Source organism: Neoarius graeffei, chromosome 16 (assembly GCF_027579695.1).
Source record: "Neoarius graeffei isolate fNeoGra1 chromosome 16, fNeoGra1.pri, whole genome shotgun sequence".
NCBI classification, from domain to species: domain Eukaryota; kingdom Metazoa; phylum Chordata; class Actinopteri; order Siluriformes; family Ariidae; genus Neoarius; species Neoarius graeffei.
Genome location: NC_083584.1, coordinates 60,222,095 through 60,236,873, shown reverse-complemented (window position 1 = coordinate 60,236,873; position 14,779 = coordinate 60,222,095). Strand labels below are relative to the sequence as shown.

The 14,779-nt window shown below is 42.9% G+C and overlaps 1 protein-coding gene across 2 annotated transcripts; it reads left to right on the top strand.

Moving 5' to 3' along the window:
• The first annotated feature begins 3,165 nt into the window (after positions 1-3,165).
• Positions 3,166-12,148, top strand: gmnc (geminin coiled-coil domain containing). 2 transcript variants are annotated; one of them, XM_060942182.1, is made up of 6 exons: positions 3,166-3,184; positions 5,394-5,456; positions 6,476-6,623; positions 10,847-10,932; positions 11,012-11,128; positions 11,212-12,148. In XM_060942182.1, the coding sequence occupies exons 2-6, from the start codon at positions 5,454-5,456 to the stop codon at positions 11,980-11,982; spliced, it is 1,125 nt and encodes a 374-aa protein (XP_060798165.1). In that variant the 5' UTR covers positions 3,166-3,184; positions 5,394-5,453; the 3' UTR covers positions 11,983-12,148. The 2 variants fall into 2 exon arrangements, with proteins under 2 accessions (XP_060798165.1, XP_060798166.1); XM_060942183.1 differs by lacking the exon at positions 3,166-3,184 and having other exon boundaries at positions 5,290-5,456.
• The last annotated feature ends 2,631 nt before the right edge of the window (positions 12,149-14,779 follow it).

Genomic DNA, 14,779 nt, shown 5'->3' with positions numbered 1-14,779 from the left:
GACGCAAATAAGAACACAAGAACAGGCACAATGCAGTTCACACTTCCTGCTCGGTCCTCATTAATAAACAAGCAAATACAGTGGGGCAAAAAAGTATTTAGTCAGCCACCAATTGTGCAAGTTCTCCCACTTAAAAAGATGAGAGAGGCCTGTAATTTTCATCATAGGTACACTTCAACTATGAGAGACAAAATGAGAAAAAAAAATCCAGAAAATCACATTGTCTGATTTTTAAAGAATTTATTTGCAAATTATGGTGGAAAATAAGTATTTGGTCAATAACAAAAGTTCATCTCAATACTTTGTTATATACCCTTTGTTGGCAATGACAGAAGTCAAACGTTTTCTGTAAGTCTTCACAAGGTTTTCACACACTGTTGCTGGTATTTTGGCCCATTCCTCCATGCAGATCTCCTCTAGAGCAGTGATGTTTTGGGGCTGTTGCTGGGCAACATGGACTTTCAACTCCCTTCAAAGATTTTCTATGGGGTTGAGATCTGGAGACTGGCTAGGCCACTCCAGGACCTTGAAATGCTTCTTACGAAGCCACTCCTTCGTTGCCTGGGCGGTGTGTTTGAGATCATTGTCATGCTGAAAGACCCAGCCACGTTTCATCTTCAATGCCCTTGCTGATGGAAGGAGGTTTTCACTCAAAATCTCATGATACATGGCCCCATTCATTCTTTCCTTTACACGGATCAGTCGTCCTGGTCCCTTTGCAGAAAAACAGCCCCAAAGCATGTTGTTTCCACCCCCATGCTTCACAGTAGGTATGGTGTTCTTTGGATGCAACTCAGCATTCTTTCTCCTCCAAACATGACAAGTTGAGTTTTTACCAAAAAGTTCTATTTTGGTTTCATCTGACCATATGACATTCTCCCAATCCTCTTCTGGATCATCCAAATGCTCTCTAGCAAACTTCAGACGGCCCTGGACATGTACTGGCTTAAGCAGGGGGACACGTCTGGCACTGCAGGATTTGAGTCCTTGGCGGCATAGTGTGTTACTGATGGTAGCCTTTGTTACTTTGGTCCCAGCTCTCTGCAGGTCATTCACTAGGTCCCCTGTGTGGTTCTGGGATTTTTGCTCACCGTTCTTGTGATCATTTTGACCCCACGGGGTGAGATCTTGCGTGGAGCCCCAGATCGAGGGAGATTATCAGTGGTCTTGTATGTCTTCCATTTTCTAATAATTGCTCCCACAGTTGATTTCTTCACACCAAGCTGCTTACCTATTGCAGATTCAGTCTTCCCAGCCTGCTGCAGGTCTACAATTTTGTTTCTGGTGTCCTTTGACAGCTCTTTGATCTTGGCCATAGTGGAGTTTGGAGTGTGACTGTTTGAGGTTGTGTACAGGTGTCTTTTATACTGATAACGAGTTCAAACAGGTGCCATTAATACAGGTAACGAGTGGAGGACAGAGGAGCCTCTTAAAGAAGAAGTTACAGGTCTGTGAGAGCCAGAAATCTTGCTTGTTTGTAGGTGACCAAATACTTATTTTACCGAGGAATTTACCAATTAATTCATTAAAAATCCTACAATGTGATTTCCTGGATTCTTTCCCCCCATTCTGTCTTTCATAGTTGAAGTGTACCTATGATGAAAATTACAGGCCTCTCTCATCTTTTAAAGTGGGAGAACTTGCACAATTGGTGGCTGACTAAATACTTTTTTGCCCCACTGTACAAAGATGTACAACCGTTTATTATAATAATATACACTCACTGGCCACTTTATTAGGAACACCCATCCATCCACCTGCTGTTTGATGCAGTTCTGTAATCGGCCGATCCCTTGACAGCAGCACAATGCATCAAATCATGCAGATACAAATCAAGAGCTTCAGTTAATGTTCACTTCAAACATCAGAATGGGAAAAACTGTGATCTCAAAGTGTGACTTTCTTTCACTGTGGCATGGGTGTTGGTTTGAGCCAGATGGACTGGTTTGAGTATTTCAGAAACTGCTGATCTCCTGGGGTTTCCACACACAGCAGTCTCTAGAGTTTACACCGAATGGTGCGAAAAACAAAAAAACATTGAGTAAGTGAGCGACAGTTCTGTGGGTGGAAACAAACGCATTGTTGATAAGAGAGGTCAGAGGAAAATGGCCAGTGGTGGGTTTCCCAAAAGCCTTTTAATGCGACGAGCATCTTAACTAGGAGAGAGAATGTTCATTGTGTTGCTCACTTTACCGTTTAACGATGAACTTTGTGCTACGATACTTTTGGGAAACTCGGCACAGATTGGTTCGAGCTGCCAGGAAGGATGTAGTAACTCTTTACGACTGTGGTGAGCAGAAAACATCTCAGCATGCAACAGAAGAACAACACATTGGGTTCCACTCCTGCAGCCAAGAACAGGAATCTAAGAATCAACAACAAGTTCCTATTAAAATGGCTGGTGAGTGTAATAACATGCATGTCGATTAATAGATATATCACACAACGCCATGCATTCAGGTGATATTTCAGGAATGGACAAGAATGATAAAAGCCATAAACATTCTCATTATGGCTGAAGAAATGAGATAGAGGTATATGCACTGGAGAATGGTGAGCACTTGTGAAGCGTTTCCTCTAACTGAAGACTTGTATCCTGAAACCACACCAAAGTGAACACCAAGAGATGGAAATAAATGTGACGTACTGTACTGTATGCAGGGCAGCACAGTGGTGTAGTGGTTAGCACTGTCGCATCACAGCAAGAACGTTCCTGGTTCAAGCCCAGTGGCTGACGGGGGCCTTTCTGTGCGTAGTTTGCATGTTCTCCTCGTGTCTACGTGGGTTTTGTCTGGGTGCTCTGGTTTCCCCCACAGTCCAAAGACATGCAGGTTAGGCTAATTGGTGGCTCTAAATTGACCGTAGGTGTGAATGTGAGTGTGAATGATTGTGTGTCTCTATGTGTGTCAGCCCTGCAATGATCTGGCGACTTGTCCAGGGTGTACCCCGCCTTTCGCCCATAGTCAACTGGGATAGGTTCCAGCTTTACCACAACCTGGCACAGGATAAGCAGCTACAGATAATGGATGGATGTACTGTATATACTATGTCTCAGAACAAAGCGTACTAAACTCTACCCTTTCTTCAATATTTTATTGCTTTAATATCTCTGAGAGCGTAATGCTGAATCTTTGTAATGTTCTCATTCTACAGGACTGTGCTTGAAAATAAAACACAAGTCAAGGTGAGTTTTTACTGTCATTAATCAATACAGAATATGGGGCATGTCACCAAATCCAAATAGCTGGATTCCAATTTATTCCAATTAATTTAAATTTGCAACTTAATTTCAATTTTACAGCTGATTTTCTCCAAGCGTGATTTTCTGCTGATGAGGCCTCTCTGGATTGGCTGCACCAAACTGAACAAATAAGCCCTTATTTGAAAGATAATTAACTGTAGATTTAGAACATCCAAGACAACAACTTTTCTTTTAATTTTTGACCAACTGGATTCATCTTATGATACTTGTACACAATGGAACAAAATGACTTTTTCCCCCTAGGAATTTCATAATGCAGTTTCATGACACATGGAGCTACATTATGTCTGTAATGTTGAATTGAGTGCAGAAGAAGAAGCCTTTATTTGTCACATGCAAACTCAAGCACAGTGACATTCCTCTCTGCATTTAACCCATCTGAAGCAATGAACACAAACCCAGAATAGTGGGTCTGGGGAGCAGTTGGGGGTTAGGTACCCTGCTCAAGGGCACTTCAGCCCAAGGCCACCCCATGTTAACCTAACCACATGTCTTTGAATTGTGGGGAAACTGGAGCACCTGGAGGAAACCCATGCAAAGAACATACAAACTCCATACAGAAAGGCCCCCTTTGGCCGCTGGGCTTGAACCCAGGACCATCTTGCTGTGAGGCGACAGTGCTAACCACTACACCACTGTGCTGCCTGTGTCTGAAATGTGCTCCACGGGCTGGGACCAGTCTGATCCATCCATCCATCCATCCATCCATCCATCCATCCATCCATCCATCCATCCATCCATCCATCCATTATCTGTAGCCACTTATCCTGTGCAGGGTCTCGGGCAAGCTGGAGCCTATCCCAGCTGACTATGGGCAAGACTCCAGACTAAAGACAAACAACCATTAACACACACACACACCTACGGTCAATTTAGAGCCACCAATTAGCCTAACCTGCATGCCTTTGGACTGTGTGGGAAACCAGAGCACCCGGAGGAAACCCACGCAGACATGGGGAGAACATGCAAACTCCACACAGAAAGGCCCCTGTTGGCCACTGGGCTCGAACCCAGGACCTTCTTGCTGTGAGGCGACAGTGCTAATGACTACACCACTGTGCTGCTGGGACCAGTCTGATACAGGTTCTAATCTGGTCCACAAGAATGAATTATGAACCTGTGTTTGAAATTCAAATCAGCAATGCACTGGGGAGAAAATTCGAGAAATAAAATCAGGGCTAGGGGCGGCACGGTGGTGTAGTGGTTAGCGCTGTCGCCTCACAGCAAGAAGGTCCGGGTTCGAGCCCCGTGGCCGGCGAGGGCCTTTCTGTGCGGAGTTTGCATGTTCTCCCCGTGTCCGCGTGGGTCTCCTCCGGGTGCTCCGGTTTCCCCCACAGTCCAAAGACATGCAGGTTAGGTTAACTGGTGACTCTAAATTGACCGTAGGTGTGAATGTGAGTGTGAATGGTTGTCTGTGTCTATGTGTCAGCCCTGTGATGACCTGGCGACTTGTCCAGGGTGTACCAGCTCCAGCTTGCCCGCGACCCTGTAGGACAGGATAAAGCGGCTAGAGATAATGAGATGAGATGAGATGAGATGAGATAACAAATAATAAAGATGTGGTAAAGCTGTGTCGCAGTGAGGTCGGGAGTTAAAAAAAAGTGTCTCATGACAGCCAGAAGTGTGCCATAGCAGCATACAGGTGTGCACAGAGGTGTGCGCAGAAGTGATGTTAATGTGTGACTCGAAGGAATGCACAGTTGCCTTCCCCCTGAGTTTGGGGGTAGCTGGGAGCAGATCCACCCCTCACCCCGGCAGCTCAATGAATTCATCACGCCTTTACACTCAACTGGCTCTGCACTGGGTGGGTTTACACATTAACGACTCGTCGGTGTGCACTATACAACAGGTGCGCGCGCACTAGGCACTAGTGTCTTTCCACCTTCACACACACACACACACACACACACACACTCGTGTGCGCGCACGCACTTCTGTTGCAGCAGGATCTCACCCGTGGCCAAGAAACAAAGCGCACAGCCCAGGACAGTTGTTGCGCATCTGGAGGTCACGTGACCACCACTACCATCCTGACCGCTTTTGCCACCTGAATAGAAATCAGAATGAAACTCTGATTTTGTGCTCCAGCTCTCTCTCTCTCTCTCTCTCTCTCTCTCTCTCCTCCCCAAAGGTTTTCACGAGCTCCCGGGACTTCCAGCTCGCGCCTCGCTCCTAACATCCTGTCTGAGAAATGGTGAGTGTTAAAGCCTAATTACTTCAACACACACACACACACACACACACACACACACACACACACACACACACACACACACACTTGATCCTCCTGTAACTATGATCTTTCTTTTCCTTTGCTCGTGCTCTGAAGTAAAGTCGTTTTCTATAGTGTGTGTGTGTGTGTGTGTGTGTGTGTGTGTGCGCTGTTTTGCGATTTTATCTCAAGCACCAGTGCAGGGCTGCAGATCAAAAACACACACAGGCGGAAGCTGAGTCACACTAAACCCACTCCAGGCAGCTCAGTTCACTTTTATTGCGCATGCATGAAAATGACAGCACTCCATCCTCGTGCAATGGTCTCCCAGTGGCCAGATGGTCTCCCAGTCTCCCAGTGGCCAGATTTGGTCTCCTAGTCAATGCCAAACCAGCTTCACTGGGAGACCAAATTTTAAACCAAGTTATGTCTTATCATTTGGTTCAATCAGTTGCAATTAATTAACCAAGTATACATTTAACAAGGAAAACGAAGATCTATGTTATAAGATATACACACAAGATCATGTTGGATAAGAAAAACAAAACTAAAATTTGGTTACTGAGATGGCTGATGTCAGAATCCAATGTCATTACTGTGTAACTTTGAGTGTCTTTGACATAACGTGTGCTTGGTAATTGCTCTTGATAGCTGTGTAGTCACTGTAGTGTGTTTGTCTGTGTGGTGATTGGTGAACCATTTTGCATCACAGAATATGGTGCAGCCGCATGGACTCTGGGGCCTGTGATTGTATTGGTCTCCTAGTGGAAAATCCTTAAAAAATGCTCTGGTGATCTCACTGGGAGAGGGGAACTGGGTGTTTAGTGGTGGAGGAAGGAGACTGGAGTCAGGTCAGAGAGCACGTGACCAAAAAAAGACTCAATGGATGGGATGGTTATAGGTTTTAAAAAGTTATTTGACATATTTATGCACTCCCAGTTACACACACAGGAAGTGAATCACTGATTTTGCTTGGTGTGTGTGTGTGTGTGTGTTTGCAGAGCTCCATCCTCTCCTGCCGAGACGCGCGCTCAGACTGCGCCTACTCCGCCTCTATGTCCGCTCGCGCCACTGTTGACGTTTCCACGGCAACGCTCGTCTCCCTCTGGGACGCCGGTCGCTTGGACGACGCGGGTTGCCAGCGCGAGAGTAAGTGGCACAAAATTGCGGGATTAGAGGCGCAAGAGCGGTTTTTTTGTTTTTAATTTCCCGGTTGTTGCGCGCCATTCACGCGCTCAGCTGCACCGTGTCGAGCCTCAGCACTATTATTATTATTATTATTATTATTATTATTATAGTCAGTGCATTACTTCATTTAAGATAAAAACAACATAAATTATTCCTCAATTACTTTAAAACATATATACACTACCGTTCAAAAGTTTGGGGTCACTTTGAAATGTCCTTATTTTTGAAAGAAAAGCACTGTTCTTTTCAATGAAGATCACTTTAAACTAATCAGAAATCCACTCTATACATTGCTAATGTGGTAAATGACTATTCTAGCTGCAAATGTCTGGTTTTTGGTGCAATATCTCCATAGGTGTATAGAGGCCCATTTCCAGCAACTCTCACTCCAGTGTTCTAATGGTACAATGTGTTTGCTCATTGCCTCAGAAGGCTAATGGATGATTAGAAAACCCTTGTACAATCATGTTAGCACAGCTGAAAACAGTTGAGCTCTTTAGAGAAGCTATAAAACTGACCTTCCTTTGAGCAGATTGAGTTTCTGGAGCATCACATTTGTGGGGTCGATTAAATGCTCAAAATGGCCAGAAAAATGTCTTGACTATATTTTCTATTCATTTTACAACTTATGGTGGGAAATAAAAGTGTGACTTTTCATGGAAAACACTAAATTGTCTGGGTGACCCCAAACTTTTGAACGGTAGTGTATATATATATTTATATATATATATTTTTTACAAAACCTCAGCTCTGACAGAAAGTAATCTAAACTCGTCCACTGTTTCATTGGTTGTTTTCCGAAATAGTGTTTATTATTATTATTATTATTATTATTATTATTATTATTATAGTCAGTGCATTACTTCATTTAAGATAAAAACAACATAAATTATTCCTCAATTAGTTTAAAACATAATTTTTTTTTTTTTTACAAAACCTCAGCTCTGACAGAAAGTAATCTAAAATCATCCACTGTTTCATTGGTTGTTTTCCGAAATAGTGTTTATTATCTCATCTCATTATCTCTAGCCGCTTTATCCTGTCCTACAGGGTCACAGGCAAGCTGGAGCCTATCCCAGCTGACTACGGGCGAAAGGCGGGGTACACCCTGGACAAGTCGCCAGGTCATCACAGGGCTGACACATAGACACTAGGGCTGTAACGATATGCGTATCGAAATCGAAATCGCGATACGCAGAGCCACGATCCGTATCGCGATACAAGAAGGCAGAATCGCGGTACACCCTTTCAAACTTCTCCTCAGCCCAAAAACAGAGGCGCTTCCAAACTTCAATTTATGAATACTTTACTTTTTATTTAAATTACATTTTAAACTTACTTAAATTACTTTTATTTTTTAGTATCTATTAGTAAGTCGTTTTTTCGCCGACCTGCGACAATCTTCTGCGAGTCACGCAACATCCACACTCGCCACTGGCAGAGCATTCATTTCTTTTAAGCGGTCGCCATTCTGGTTGCGACGCGGGGAGCGAATCTGTAAACAAGCAGCTCATTGGCTGGCTAGGTGTGCCACAAGCCAATCACAATCACTTGACCGGAAAGGCATGTCTGCTTGGGCGGAAGCCTTCTGTGGCAGTTACATTTTGACACGCGAGCAATGTTTCACCATAAAAATTCCGTAATTTCCATCTGTTTTCCGCGATCACAGAAAATCATTGGCCCTATGAGAGTGAGACAGTGAGAGAGCCACCCCCCCCCCCCCCCCAAAAAAAAAAAAAATCTTCATGGATTTACATGATTTGGAAAAATGACTTTTTTCAGAACCGAAAAAAACAGAGCTTCCGGCTCAACAGTATTATTTTGAGAAATAAAACAATCTTTGGATATACATTTGTTCATTTTTGCATACATATTACTCATTTTCTGCAGTGGTCTGAATTATTTGTTATTAAATAGTTAATGTAAGTAAGTAAATGTTAATAAGTCAAATTTACTACTTTAAAAAAACATTTTAAAAAAATCGTGGGCGTATCGAATCGTGGGTCAAAAATCGTGATACGAATCGAGAGTTGGGTGTATCGTTACAGCCCTAATAGACACAGACAACCATTCACACTCACATTCACACCTACGGTCAATTTAGAGTCACCAGTTAACCTAACCTGCATGTCTTTGGACTGTGGGGGAAACCGGAGCACCCGGAGGAAACCCACGCGGACACGGGGAGAACATGCAAACTCCACACAGAAAGGCCCTCGCCGGCCACGGGGCTCGAACCCGGACCTTCTTGCTGTGAGGCGACAGCGCTAACCACTACACCACCGTGCCGCCCCGTGTTTATTATTATTATTATTATTATTATTTAGAATGCTCAGTTATAATCCTGCACCCATTATGGAGTTTGATCATCAATTTAAAAAATCTGAAATTTTTTTTTAATTGTCGTTTGTATTCCACTCTCTGAAATGTGCATCTCAAAGTCAAAAAACATTCACCATTTTTAAAATTTGCTTTCAAAACATCTAAACTTCCAAACAAAAGCAGTCGAACACCAAACCCTTTTCTTGAAAACATTTGAATGTTTTTATTTTGCTTTGGTTGATTGCATCTATTTGTCACAAAAGCGTATCGTTTCTCCGCACAATCCCATAAAAGTTCAGTGACCCAAGACTTAACGAGTTTCCGAATTCTAGAACAAAAATGTCATTTCTGTTGCACTTTTAAGATTGATTTTCATTTGACTCTCATTTAACACGTATTTAGAAATTTGTATCATATCACCTGAAACCGAATGTTGTACAGCGATCCGAGATCTGAAACCAAATCTCATGTTTTGTGAAAGAATTTTTTCCACTTTTTTTTTTTAATATTTACTTTCAGAATAACATTCAGGGAACTTTGCAGGCAAAAGCAGTCAAACACAGAATCCCTTATCCTCCTTTTAAAGCTGTACTGCATTTCAGATTTTTCAAATGTAGGTCATAAAAAGAATTTTCCCGACACCTGATTATTTTTGTTTAGTGGACCAAAGGTACTGAATTCGAATCACAGGCCTCCAATTTAATTAGGTTTTTTTTTAAAAATAGAGCAATTAATAATAGGGCACATGGCCCTAAATTCTCTGCTATTTTTTCCTGCTTCACCATGACCCAGTACAAGATACTACCGTATGTCATGCATGATGTGGTGGGCTTTCTCTGTTCACGCAAGGCATTGTGGGATACAAATTTGAAGCAGGAGAGAAAAATGGAGGACACGAATGAAACGTGAAAGACCGACTACAGTAACGGAAAGCGAGAAGAAACAACGTTATGTTATATACGAAGGAAAGGAAACGCAGGACCAAACTAATAAATATCGGCGCTCAGCGAGCACCTCGTTGTGATCAGCTGTTCGTTTAGCGACAGAATGATGGAACTGTCAGTGCGCGGTCAAAGGTAAACCTGTAGATGGCAGTAATGCAACACTGTGGATGCCAGCTGCTGTAAAACCCAAAAGAAGAAGAAGGTGAACCTGCGCATGCGCACACGGACTTCCTCTGTCTGCTTGACTGCGCGAAGCAAGCGATTTCATGCACGTTATTTGCTTTAATCCCCTCAAATTAAATAACTTCCCAGCCACAGAATGGCCCGATATTTTGTGAGATATTACAAAAATAAACATATAATCACAATGATCAAATTTCAGAGAGAACTAAATTTCACTGATTTTATGAAATCAAAAGGCCGTCTAGCTTTAAAGAATCTGATTTGAAACATTTGAACATTTTTTTTTCTTGATACTTTACATAGTGCCTGGATAGATTTGGATTTAAGTGATATTGTTACACAGATGTTATTAGGAGGGTGAGTCAAATTAAAACATTATTTTATTTTAAAGTTTTACATTGTTTATTGCAGAGATCTGTCACAAAAGTGTGCCATTTCTCGACACAATCTCTGTTTCATTCGATGCAGTTGTTCAGTGCCTGGATTCCTATGGAACAAACAAATCAATTCGATTCTACTTTATGTTGCACTTTTAAGGTTTTCATTTGATTCACCGTCGTAGTTCGGATTTTGTTTCATATCGTCTGGAATTGAATTTTGTGCTTTGCAAAAAAAGCTCCGAAGTCTGAAACCAGATTTCACACTTAAGGGTATGCAAATGGTTTTGGAAGCATTTTAAAAATGTCAATTATTTAATTGTCCATTAATTTAATTATTTATTTATACATCTTTCAGTTCCACAGCTGGTTCCAGCACACGGTGCTCTGCATGAGTCCGTCTGGTCCGACCCACTGTCCCCCCACCTCCAGCGGAACAAGCAGGTCTGCTCCAACACACTGGAACAAAACAGCAACCCCTAGCAGATATCAATGAGAATCCTAACGCTAGTTTTTTTCTCAGCTTCAGGACACATTGATACAGAAAGAAGAAGAACTGGCAAGGCTCCAGGAAGAGAATAACAAGCTCAAAGAGTTTCTAAACTCATCATATGTGAAATCCCTTGAGGACAAGTCAAAGGTATGTTTAGTAAATTTGCACAGTGTATTTACCGTAGAACCTGGTAACTGGTCCTTAATTTGTTCGTTCTTTGTCTCATGTAGAGGCTTTTCTCTGTTCAGAGAAGCATGGATGTACGGAACAGGAAAAGAGGCGTACACGATGAGAGAGACTTCCTCAGTGTGAGTCGGCTGTTGCAGGGCGGCGAGGGAAAGCGGACGTGCCGTAACCTCTCTCTGGAGTTCTGCTCCGCCGACGAGGTGGCTGCGACACCTCCGCTAGACTCCTGGGTTCTGGAAACACTGGGACTCCAGGACGAGGACACCATCAACACTGACAGCAGTTTCAGCAGCCCGACGACAGAGCATACGCCGTCCTTCAGCTCTCCAGCGCCAAGCACCGACCACTTCAGCCCTGCGCTCCAGGACAGCATCATGTACAGCCCTTATTCGGACACTCACTGTGCCATAGAGTCATCATGTGGCTTCAGTCACAGCATGGACGAGAACGTAGATTATTTGACTCTTGGTGCATCACGGATGTACACCGTCACATCTACGGGCACGCTTCAAGGTATTGAAGCTCCTACCGTACACTTCACCCCTCCCAAGGCAGCATCCACTCCTCAGCACTCACACGTCCCAAGCTCGGAGCGGAACCACTACAGCCACGGGTTCTCCAGTCCATCAGGGGACGACGGTGCACTTTTGTCGACGCCGCACACAACGCGCAGCAGAATGGACTTAGCGTTCAGCATGTCACTCAGTCCGCAGAACAGTGTCAAGACCCACACTTTCCCACAAGGACAGGCTTTCACACGCAGAGACTCACAAGGGGGATGGAATTTCACCTGGGTGCCTAAACAGTGTTCTTAAAATACATATGTTGTGATGGTGATATTACTCATCTTTTTTTTTTAATGCAGTTCTGGATTCTGGGGCTAATAATGAATAAATAGCACGAGGCAAAAGGAAGCTAACCAAGAAACTATTCTCATAAATAATATGAATCAATCATAGATGATATATTTGAAGAAATATTGGTGTTATGTGTTAAATCTGGCTTTGACTGAATAATTTGACTGATTAACACGTGATTAATACAGAATGTTAGATACTTAGAACAACAAGAAGGAAAAAAACAATCATCAATAAACAATCATTCAAGTACCTTGTGTTGGATAATAATTTATGATTAAAACTTTTCATTCTGGCACGCATTTTTGAAAAAAGAAAAAAACTCTTCTCTTCTTGCACCTCTATGCATCTCGAGTATTTTATCTGACAATAAATACACATTACAAAGTGTTCAGCCTCTTCCTCAACCTGGATACTCCTACCTGGTATCTGGATGTTAACTCTAACCTGTGATTTCTCCTTACACACCTGTTTCGGTCTTTCCCTCCTTTCCCGCACTCTTTCCCTCCCACTCTGTTTCTCACCTCAGCTTCTCCACTGTTTCTCCCGCCTCTAAAAGACAAAAGAAGCAGGGGAGGGGGTCCGGTTCTCAAGAGATCCTCCGTTGCTGATCTGCCCTGTGGGTCTGAGACGGGCCGCATCCCCCTTGGGGGAGATCTAAAACGGGATGCTTCCAGCCCTCCATCCTGCCCTCGCTCAGCCTGGTGCTACCCACTCTGCCCCCGAGGGAACCAAGAATGGCAGGGAAAGTTGGGGCGCTGAAGCTAGCCGCGGAGGAACCGGGTGAGTGGTCTGTATTTAATGACACGGTTAATCCCCCTGCAGATGCCCACCAGATTGGAAGGAGAAGTAGAGAGCAGGTTGGGGTAAGAGAAAGAAAAACGCAAAGAGAGAGAGAGAGATGTCTCAGGACTTGATGAACCCCAAAGGGGTCATACAGAGGTCATTAGACAACTGATGAAACTGATTCTTCCTCAACCTTCACCGTACTCTCAGATTGCAGCTCATTAAGGTGAGATCAGCTTATAATTACATGTTCTGTCATGACCTTTTCTCAGAGACAGTCTGCCTCTGAGAAAAGGTGGAAACACAACACAATACATCTCTTCCTTTAGAAGTCTCTGGAGTCAGCGACTAGGCGAAAAATCTGATCTCGATCAAAAGCTTATAGACAATTACAGTGGAGCGTATATGCATCGTATCACGACGTCTCATCAATGACATAATAACAACGATGTGAGACAAACGATTCAAAATACACCGCACTGATTTTGTTAAAAGTGTTGTTTTAAGTGGTGACATGTTTCTTCTGAATACCAGCAACGGTACACTGAAAAAAGCCGTCACTCTTTCAAGCAAACATACGGTACGCTAAACTTATGATTCTGTCATTTTGTCCTTTTGTCTAATATCTACTTTGAAAGTATCAACTTTTAAATTTCTCTTCTACTCCAAATGCATTTTGGGTAAAAAAAAAAGGAAAAGAAAAGGTAACCGCACAAATCTACACACCAATTCCTCAAAATACAAACACAAATCAAGATACAAATCAAGAGCTTCAGTTAATGTTCACAATATTCAAACATCAGAATGGGAAAAACTGTGACCTCACAGTGAAGTGTGACTTTCTTTCACTGTGGCGTGGGTGTTGGTCTGAGCTAGATGGACTGCTGGTTTGAGTATTTCAGAAACTGCTGATCTCCTGGGGTTTTCACACACAACACTCTCTAGAGTTTACACAGAATGGTGCAAAAAACAAAAAACACACTGAGTGAGTGAGCAACAGTTCTATGGGTGGAAACAAACGCCTTGGTGATAAGAGAGGTCAGAGGAAAATGGACAGATTGAACAGTTCAAGCTGCCAGGAAGGATATTGTAACTTATGTAATCACTCTTGACAACCGTGGTGAGCAGAAAAGCATCTCAGCATGCAACAGCAGAAGAACACATTGGGTTCCGCTCCTACAGTCAAGAACAGGGATCTTAGAATCAAGAACAAGTTCCTATTAAAGTGGCCGGTGAGTGTATATAGCTATATTTACACCCGCTGCTCCTGATCGGTGTTCTCTTCCCAAAGATTAACTCAGAAAATCGCCGATCATCTGCTAAAGCTCCTTCAACAAGGGAATCAGAGAGGTACTGTGGATATGGACGGAAAAATACCGTCTACAAGAAGCATAGTGTGTGTTGTAGTCGGGAGCAACTCAAATAGAAGGATTACAGGAAGGTTAAAAACATGGAATTATTGTAATTCTTGAAATGATGTCTTAGTGATAAAAGGTCATCCTCCAATCTGACTGGTTAGAAGGTGTCTCCGAGAGGTGTTCTAGATGATTAGTTTTAATGCAAGTCACATGTTTGTTTGCACCAATGTATTTGTTCTCATATGTTATAGTAATGATGTATTCGGCCTACTCTTGATCTTGATGTTAAAGTTTTCTTTAAGGAGATGTTTATTTAACATTTAGAGGGAGAAGGAGTCTCCAGTGTTGGCTCTTCGTAAGTTTTCCACTTCAGTCTTCAGGACAGAGGAGTTTGTGCTTTGTGGTTTCTTGGTAACATGAATAATGTGCGGTTAGTAATAATTAATTACCTCGCCTGTGACGAAGTATTGTAATCAGTGCGGTTGGTTTGTTTGTGTGTGTGTGTGTCTTTTAACAATCTAGCATCTAGACGGTTGCACCGATTGACTTTAAATTTTCAGGGTAGGTGGGCAATGGTTCGTAGATTACCTGATTCAATTTTGGGGGTAATC

What these genes read in the sequence shown, in the direction of transcription:
- gmnc (XM_060942182.1), top strand. An exon ending in ACCTCCAGCGGAACAAGCAG is followed by an intron (nt 10,933 to 11,011) that starts GTCTGCTCCAAC and finishes TTTTTTTCTCAG; the next exon opens with CTTCAGGACACATTGATACA. An exon ending in CCCTTGAGGACAAGTCAAAG is followed by an intron (nt 11,129 to 11,211) that starts GTATGTTTAGTA and finishes TGTCTCATGTAG; the next exon opens with AGGCTTTTCTCTGTTCAGAG.